At 37.2% G+C, this 9,783-nt stretch overlaps 1 protein-coding gene across 2 annotated transcripts in view; it reads right to left on the reverse strand.

The window, feature by feature from the left end:
- VPS13A (vacuolar protein sorting 13 homolog A) overlaps window positions 1-9,783 on the reverse strand; it is a 222,156-nt gene that overhangs the window by 104,531 nt on the left and 107,842 nt on the right. For both annotated transcript variants that reach the window (XM_019517426.1, XM_019517427.1), the window contains exons 35-41: window positions 9,563-9,710; window positions 8,693-8,843; window positions 7,690-7,814; window positions 7,406-7,575; window positions 6,023-6,261; window positions 2,162-2,394; window positions 823-915 (exon numbers count right to left, since the gene is read on the reverse strand). In XM_019517426.1, the coding sequence (XP_019372971.1) occupies window positions 823-915; window positions 2,162-2,394; window positions 6,023-6,261; window positions 7,406-7,575; window positions 7,690-7,814; window positions 8,693-8,843; window positions 9,563-9,710 (1,159 nt within the window). The remainder of the gene's footprint in view (window positions 1-822; window positions 916-2,161; window positions 2,395-6,022; window positions 6,262-7,405; window positions 7,576-7,689; window positions 7,815-8,692; window positions 8,844-9,562; window positions 9,711-9,783) is intronic.

A 9,783-nucleotide genomic window follows, 5' to 3' on the forward strand; every position in this document is an offset into this window, starting at 1 on the left:
TCAGTGCCCATGGCTACTGCCCCACCCTCATTACACTATTGTAAAACATGTGAACAAAATACTTATAATTTGGGTAATATGCTGACAAGTTCTCTTAAAATAAGTAATGGGACACATTTCAAAATGTCATCAGTTAGCAGGTAGATCAGTTCACATTTGGGAAAAAAACAACAACCAAGCATAGCGTGACAGGTCTGTGTACACCTTTGAGACACATTCCTGGGGTGCTTCCATACCCCTTACTTACTGCACACTCTTGAAACTGGCGCACTGAAAACAGAATGACTACATTTTCTCATGGGCTTTTCTATGGATCTCATTACTATGGCAAATGAATAATTCATAAGCAGTAAAGCTCTTCAAAATACCCCATTGAAAGGAGAGTGTATTATCACAATTTTACAGATGGGAAACTATGGCACATGCTTCCAAACTAATTGTTGGAAGTGGGAATAGAATGCAGAACACAAACCAGATAAACAACCTATTCTGTCCCATTATATAGTAGTGTGAGCAGTATTTAATTGCTATGATTTCCATCCACACTGGTACTAAATCAATAGTGGCATTGAAAGAGATGACACTAATACCAGATGTGGTGTTATCAACCTGTACACCAATGTTAGAACTTTTTATGTTGTTAACAGGAACAACCACTGTTACTAGAGTGATGAAAAAAACCTATGAGAAGGAAGACTGAGTTGGTCAATTGTCTGCTTCAGGTCTTTCACATTTGAAACCTAGTACATTTTCAAAATAGCTGGGGGAGAGGGTATTTTGGAGGAAGTGGAGGCGGAGGAGTTGAAATAAAATTCAACCTACCTTTACTGTTAGGGATTTAATTGACACTTCGATCATTTGTGGATTAGTACCTGACTGCAGCATTTCAAAGAAGAGATCACAAGGTTGCAATACCTGAATGAGAGAGTTTGTCAGATTTGTAATATATAATAATTAGAGTAGATATATCTGCAAGTTTCTCACCTAAAACACTATTTAGGAAGATTTAAGGGGAAAAAGTTATCAATAATAATTCTCTTGGCTCTTGAAAATAAGAAACTGATTCTTCCTTTAGCACAAAATAAAGATGTCTGTTTTTCAGCTTAGCTAGGTAATTAGAATGTCAAAAGTAGGCTAGAGAGAAAAAATGTCTAATCTTACCTGACAATAAAGGTCCATGGTTCCCTTACGGAAAACTGCTTGCAGTTTGGGAGAAGAACCAGACCTGTCACAACTGTATGGAACTACTGCCTTAAGCTCCCTACAGCTGACAGCCAGGACAAGTTAAATCTATTTCCCTTAACTAAAGATTGTGTGAAATGTACTTTGAGATAGGGAAATGGGGAAAGCAACAAATTTTCCTGCTGCAGACAAAAAACATTATTACGCTGCCCTTGATGTTGAGACACTGTTAGTACTGGATTGTAATCAAGCTGCCCTTAAGTTCAGTTCAGTGGTTCTCAAGCTTTTTCAGACTCAAGGCATCCCTCAGAAGATAGTAGGCTCATAGTTTTCAGTCATTTTTTTAACTACAGAAAAAGAGAGCAAGTGTTCTGTTGCAAAGAACTCAAAAATGCCACAAAAGGTGAATATATTTTTAACACCATGGATTTCTATTTTAAATCTCTAGGTTTATGTCATCAGTCATGTTTGCATTATCTTAAAGTGCTAATATTGCATGGGATCCCAGGACACCTTTGAAAGGATGGCAAGGCACCCCAAGATGCCACAGCACCGTGGTTGGGAATCACTGGTTTAGTTTATACAGCATATCCAGGAACTATAGCATCTTCTTTCCTTAGACTTGCAATTTCCCATTTTAAGAAAATGAAAGCTATAGATTGGGATGCTATAAATCAGAAAAATTGTAGCCACAGAGAAAATACTCAACTTCAGAAATAAAAAAAAACACTAACAGGTACATTTATAAATACCATAAAACCCTAACCCATTTTTCTGCACACGACAAAATAAAAACATTAACAGTATAAAATACTTCTGAACCACAGATTGCCAAATGGCTATTCACTCGAGACTAATTTTTCCTAAATATCTTCAGCATTATATCCACAGACTCAGGATTATAACAATTTCATTTCCTGTACGTCAAAAAAGATTTAGTACACTAGTTATAATTTGCAAATACATAGGGCAAACTCACCGTGGTAATATTCCCTTTTCTTTTTTCTGGAAGAAAGGGACATGCTTTCATTTGCATCTCTTTAACAGAAGCTGTCATTTTATATAACTGAGGGGAATTTTTAATGAAGATTTCACATTGTGTTGTAACTACTAATGAAGGAGCCTCACTTCTTGTTAAATCAGCCACAAACACGATCTCTGGATTTTTAACAACAACATTAATTTCCATTGTCGATACTGGTTGCACAGATGCTTAAAAAAAAAAAAAAAAAGTTACATTAAACTTGTTCAAACTCATCAAGAATTATACAATATAGTCATCAGTATTTACAGGCAGAGTATCAATATTACCCATAATGATCACAGTATCAATATGTAGTATCAATATAACCCTTGTTTTTAATAAATGCTCACTTAAAGTGATTTTTTAGATACTCCAGTAGCGATTTCATGACAAACCTAGAAGAAAATGAACAGCTAGAAGGAAAATTGAGGTGGGGAAATTAAAAGTAAGGAACATACCCGTGGCAGAAAATGCTGAAATTATTGTTAAACTGTACATAATTAATGAAGGTAATCTCTTCTATTGTATTCCAGATTTTTCTCCCAATATTTTAGTTGAGTAGTTTGACCTTGTCCAACTTTAATAGGCATCTACATTAATTGCCAAAATTTGCATACCAATCCTGTTACACTTTCTCTCATGTTGTCCTTTATATGCTGGAGGAGCTCTTTGTATTGATCCCTAAATCCACTACATTATCCTCTTTTAAATCAGCTCTTGAAACTCACCTATACTATTGTGTCTACAAACCATTCAACAGAATGGACTAGCCAGTTGCCATTCCATGACTATAGCTAATCTTGCTAATCCCAGTCATCTCGCTGTCATCCTGTGCCCCTCTATCATTTGATACGCTTGCTTTCTTGAATCAGATTTAGGCTGTAGACTAATCATGTTATGTGAATGGAAATCTCTCATGAATAGCTTTTTCTGAAACAAATGTCTGACCTTCAAATAACCCCTTCAGATTTCAAGCAAAAAAAATCCATAGTTGTGGATTATACAAAATTCCCATAAAAAGTCCAAAATTACAGATCTAGCTGGTGGTAAGAGTCCTACTTCAGAACCTATGTGAAACAGGATAAAAACAGTTTACCCATTCTGCTGCTCTTTGTTCATTGCTTTATTTCCAAGTACTACTTTTGGGATGATTAGGAAATGAAGAATAAAAACAATTCTTCCCCCCCAAAATGGCTTCTTTTACTCATTTAAGTAGTAAACAAAGACCAAGATTTTCAAAAACAGTGAATGAGCCTAGGTGCCCAATTTGAGACAATTAAGAGGATTATGGTTTTCAGAAGATGAGTACTTTCTGAAAATCAGACTCAACAGGTTGTGCACTTAAAAACTGAGGCACCTCATAACAATAGTCACTTTTGGAAAGAATAGCTTTAGTTCTACAGTAACATTATTTTTAGAGAATTTTCTTGGAAATGATAGGAAAAAAAGGAATATGAGCAGCTGAGGTCTCTGAGCCCCTCTCTTCCTCCTTCAGTTTCCGCTTCCTGCCCCAGCCTGTGGTGCTGTGTAGCCTGCAGCTGGAAAGCTTGGGGTGGGGGCCAGGGCACACAATGGGGGGCATGGGGAAGTGTGGGAAGCAACGGCTGGTCCAACACCCCCGCCTCCCAGACCAGTATGCATGGGGGAACCAGAAGCAGCAGGGCATAACCACCCACCCATTTCCTAGATCAGAAATCACCGATCTAGGGAGAAGAGAGGGAGCTTCAGCAGCTGCTCCAGTCTTCTCCCAAGCCCATATGAGAGGGAACTCGAGCACAACTCCTGCTTATTTTTCAGACAGAGGGCCCTAGTCTGGGAAGCAGGCAGGGGGCAAGGAGCACTACAGGAGCAGAGTAAGGGAGCAGCAGTCAAGCCTGCTGCTTGGTCCCTTGACCAAGTTCCCCAGTATGAGGAGCAGGCAGGGGCAAGGAACAGGTGGCTCAAAATCTCCTCTCAGACCGGGCCAGGAGGGGACTAGAGTGGCCACCTGGGAAGCTCCACCTGCTCACCAAACTGGGGACCCCCAGATTTGCACTGATGCTCCCATCCTCTCCCAGGCCAGACAAGAAAGGGAACATACAAGTGTTTATTGTTGCAAGAGTACTCTCTCGCAAGGGAGATCTTTCAGGTTGACACTTGGAAGATCTTTCTCCAAGAACAGGTATGTTTCCTCTGGGAGAAACTGAATGAACACTTATATGCTTGTAGTATCTACTGGGACAGCAGCAACTCTCCCAGTAGAAATACAATGTCTATACATGGCCTTCATATGAGCCCACGCATAGCGTAGACCAGGGGTCAGCCACCTACAGCCTGCTTTACCCCTCAGAGATTGGATCTGGTCCACATTTTACAAAAGGCATGCCGATGCTCAGTTATTTGCAAAATTCCATATTTCACATTTTACCAAGGGCCAGCTAACCCTCTTGCTGCTGGCTCCTATGGGAGATCTCTGTAAGTTACAGCTCTTTTCCCTTAATACTGCAACCTCTATTCACCCAATTAATAACTCTAAATTGTCCTTTGTAACATCTTTCAGAAGAGGCTACATTTGGAAGTGAGGGAGGGGAGAAGGGAAAGGCATTAGCCCCTCTGCACAGAGGAAGAACTGGGGTGCAGCAGCAATTGGGCAGCTGGTGGCACCTCCAAGTTGCAAGGGGTGGCCTGTGGTTAAATAAAAGGTTGCCAATCCCTGGCACAAGCTATAGGAAGACTTCCCATAAGTGATTTCCACTACAGAGCCCAGCCAAAAAAAAAAAAATCTCGCTCCCAGTGCATATAATCAGAAGTTACTGTTAGGCTCTCAACTGGACAAGTGTTAAGGCTAAAAATAGAAAGATGGTGCGTGGCACTGCTGACTACTACTATGATTTCACCTGCGTTAAGTATACCTTTGATACTGCATTTAGGATGGAATTTTTAAATAAAAACAAAAAGAGGTTGGTGAACCAACTTCATGTAAATGTCAAGGTTTTTGGGGTTCCCCACTCCCTTAAGTTCTCTGAATATCTCAATCCTAGTGCGCATTCTTTTACCAGCCATTATGTATTTCAATTTAGAGTAGGCAGTTCATACGTCAATCCATATGAAACCACCATCATCCCTGCAGACATAATATGGAAAGGTAGAAGAGAAAAGAGTTTGAAAGTTCTCAAACGTCAACATTTTCTGTCTTCCAAATAAGGTAGTCATGAGGACTTAACATCAATTAGCTTCACTTTTCTCAGTTTCTTTAAAATAAAATGTAGCTTATTTGTAAAATTTCAGGAACTATCACTAACAATTATTATCTTAAAAGTTGAGGTATAATATTTAATTTAATGTTATTATTTTTCTTTTGAAAAAAAGTATCTTTTCCTACTGAAGAAGCCAAAAAATAAATTGTTGTTGAAAAACACTGTAGTGATAGATTTTATTTTAACAAAGAAAAGAAAGCATATTAAAAGATCTCATCAATATAAGGAAATAGCATGCATTATCATCTTTATATATATCTAAAGAATAAAGTATCATTTAACAAACAGAATACCCTCTCTCCAAAACATCTCACACTTTACTGAAAGTCAGAACAAAGAAAAAGGGTAATGGGAGGAAATGGCCCTTCAAATATATATTATGGTAGGCTGAAAATATTTAGCAGTGGAGTGCTAACTCAAAGAAATAAGTTGCTAGTATGGAACTGAAGAGAAGCAAGACTGTTTGACCAAATGGAAAAGGAAGATGGCTCTACACAAAGGAACCAGCATGGGAGCACTAGAAATGAATGATGCTTCCCTCCTGACTCTTGATACATTAAAAGTTCAGTCAGATACTAACCTTGTTCCTTTACAGCTACAGATTCCTTTATAGCTAAAGACTGTTTTATAGTTTTCTGGGCTGCAGCACTTTCTTCATTAGCCTTTAGGAATACATCTGCAACAGTAAGTAGAAATTCCATGCTTGCACAGAGGTATATCTCTTGAACAATGGTACTAAGAACAGTGCCATCTCTCCCCTGCTTGTAGTTTATATCCACCATGTCTTTCTTTTCAGATCCATGTTTCATTTCTACCATTCTGAAAAAGTTAGAGCATACACAATGCTTTAAAAAGCAGTTCCTTCATGTTAACATATTAACACTTTCAAAGTTCTTATTTAATTTAAAATAGGTCTTGGTTTATTCGTTTTTAAAAACGGCTGTGATTATATTAACATGTAAGATACAGAGCAACTCTAAACACGACCGTTCTTAAATTGTATCTTCTTATCAACTCTTCTCATGTAAATTACAAATGTTGCCTTCCTCCTAGCAATGAGAAGGCAACAAGTTAAGATGGTGTTCCATATTCTAGCCTTTCTATCGCATTAGCAGAATTGTTTATCAAATTTCCAATTTTTTTTTGTTATTTTTTTTAAACAAAGAAAACTTAGTAATAGTAGATAACACAAGTGCTGTAATAAGGCCTAACTAGAAGCAATGGTATTGCACAAATCCAAAGGAAGGCAAAAATTATAGAACAGCTTCTTTTTTCCACTCTTTAGGATAAACAGATGCACACATTCTATTTTCTAATTGTAAAATGACAATCACTGAACACAGCTATTTTTCAAGCATTTCTTTATACCATGTTACTGTACATGCACTTGTTCACTAATGGAAAAAAGGTCACTGATTGGGGAGGAGACTGCTGGAAAACAGCCATGTTTTCAGTGATGGTGTACATATTTTCTGTGCAGGTGTAGTATTTTTTGAATATCTGGCTGAGGGAAAAAAAAGAGGCATTCAAACTTTCTGAATGAACCTTGTAGAACCTAAAGTAATAATAATGCAGACACCATAAAAGCATGATGAAGCCTACAGATGAGTTACTAAATGCAGTCTGGCAGCCTCATTTTAAAATGTAAACGCATGCTATTTTATTGATGCATGTGAAAAAATTAAATGGATCCTACTTCCATATAAAAAGAACAGCATTTGTCCATTTGGTCTTTTATTTATAAAACAAAACCCTGAAACTGGTATGCTCTGATTTTATTTAACTTATATTGTTAGGCCCCAAACAATATCTATAATAAAAATGTGCATAAAAAGTAACCTAATTATTTTTAAGCTAAACTTACAAAACATTTAAGATCAATAGCAATTTATACAGTAGTGTTACTTGTGGCGCTGCTAAGTACGACTAGAAACAATTTAATCTTTTATACAGACACACACACCTTGGAGTTGCCTTCTGGACTGTCAGACGTTTATCATCTAATGTACAGTTTGCTAATTTGACTAAAGCATTCATTGAACCATCAGATAGCATTTTGACAGCAGCTGAAATCAAGACCAATTTAAACTCTGCGAGTTTTAAATGATCATCTCTTTGATTCAAAACTGCAACCTATGCAAGGAAAAGGAAACAAAATTTAAATTAAAATAAAATGAAAGAATTTTTGTATATCTGTTCATAACCTATATAATTATATCATTTCTGTTTTTATAAAGGTTTGTTTACCTGTTTAGAGTTTGGACTATACAGTACCAAAGTCAGACAATCGAATTGGAAGTCCAGTTTTAGAGTTGTTTTAGCTTTAACAGGTGAATGCAATTCCACTACAGCAGATGTCACCAGAGTTGCTCCTTTCAGAAATTAAAGACATTTATATTATTAAAACATAATCTTGCAACAGAAAAGACAATTACTTACAAAGAGACTTTGTCATGTGCAACATCTCAAAATACTTTGGTTTCCCTGAATCGAATCTTATGTATAGCATAAATTATAGTTTTAACTTAACAACACATACAGCAGTCCGACTTAAAACTCCACACTAAGAGATGTGTTTTCTAAAATGTGTATATAATCATAATTCCTGTTGCAACACTAATAAAACCTTCTTTATGTTCATCTGTTCAATTTTTTCAAGAATTCAGGGAACTAATAGAACTTCTATTTTATGTGCAAGGTAGTTTTAAAGATAACTGAATACTGGGGGCAAAAATGGCTTTTGTGGCCTTGCCTTATTGTTATAAAGACTGTTCACTTACATACATAGGAAAAGATCATAAGTACCGAGGGCAAACTGATAACAAAACCAAGAGGAGCCCAATTGTAAATAAGGCAAGGTTTTTATATCATGATTTTTGTAACATAGTATGCAATTATTGAGAAACCTGCCATGATTTACTGGAATGCATACAATGGAGTTTTTTGAACCCTACCAATCATAGTTGACATGTTATAGAGACTACATAAGACATTTAATAACTGCCAATAGACTGGACTGTAGACATCTAAAAAAACCCATAGCAGACCTTCTTTCTATTTTTCTGAATAATTTTATATCTGTTTTATTTTGAATATATCCAGAGAAATGGGGCTACAATATATAAATGTTTTAAATTCAATTAAAGCAGGTGTTCTTTAAGATTAGCAATATGTAATTCTGCCAGAAAAAAGTTAACCTGAAAATGCCACGTAAGGATACTGGATTGTTGCTGGACTTTCACAAACTTACCTGCAGAGTTCTGAGAAGTACTGTGTGCATCACTATAGTTGCTATTTGTATCTTTTGATTCTGGCAAAGGAGGTGGTGTACCAGAATTGTCCCATAAATTTTCATTCAGTGTCCTTAATATAGTGGCTATGTCTTCTTGACTGAGAATTAGCTTTAAAAAAAGTGAATTTTGATATGAACACATCAGTTAGCATTCCCTATTCGTATACAACTACTCTGCTACCTCCCAACACCAATACAAACTATGGCAAATCTGACTGTTTGCTCAGTAGACAACAGAACTGGGTAAAAGCATGCCCCTCAAACCTAAGCCTCCCAAATACTTTAAAAAAAAAAAAAAAGAAAGCAGAGCAGCAGCAGCCTCTGCAAACCAGCAATGGTTCTCGTATGAGGGAAGTGTCCCTTCACCAAAATCATTCCCATTTGCCCCAATAGCAACAGGAGATAAACTTCTTACAGCCACTACCTAACTGCACAGCAGGATGACATGCAGTTCAGCAGTGTCCATTAGAAAGTTAACCCAGTAGCTGTTGATCAAGCAGACACCTTTCCCTGCAGCACCAGGAAGGGGAAGTGAAGCTGACAAAGGAATTCCTCCGCTAGTTCCACATAGTCAAAGTCTCCAGCCCCAACACCATTCTAGCAACCTTCCCTGCCTTCCCCTTAGTCAGCCTTTGGAGTTCAGAAATAAGCCTCTGCTTATTATTCACCACTGCTCTCTTTTTTCAATCCAGAACAGTGAAAATATTCTCCAACTTCTACCTCTTCCGATCAAATGATAACCCAACTGAGAAGTTTTGCTTTCACAACCCAAGAAACCATTAGCTTCCCACAAATATTTTATTGCCATGTTCAGTACCAATCACTCACATTCATAGGCTTGAGCCGTCCAGATATTGCTATATCAGGAATCTCAGTATACCAAGCAGCAGCTAAATTTCGTTCAACAACAATTTCAAGATTTACAGGCTGCAATAGCTGTACTTCAGTTTGCAGTGAACCTCTCTCAACTGATGACCTGTATATAAAATATAATAATATTCAGAACTCACTCTCCCTCAAATGTTCTGGAGAATACAAGCTTGAAACAT

This window comes from Gavialis gangeticus, unplaced genomic scaffold, assembly GCF_001723915.1.
Source record: "Gavialis gangeticus isolate Ggan-Ray unplaced genomic scaffold, GavGan_comp1, whole genome shotgun sequence".
NCBI lineage: Eukaryota > Metazoa > Chordata > Crocodylia > Gavialidae > Gavialis > Gavialis gangeticus.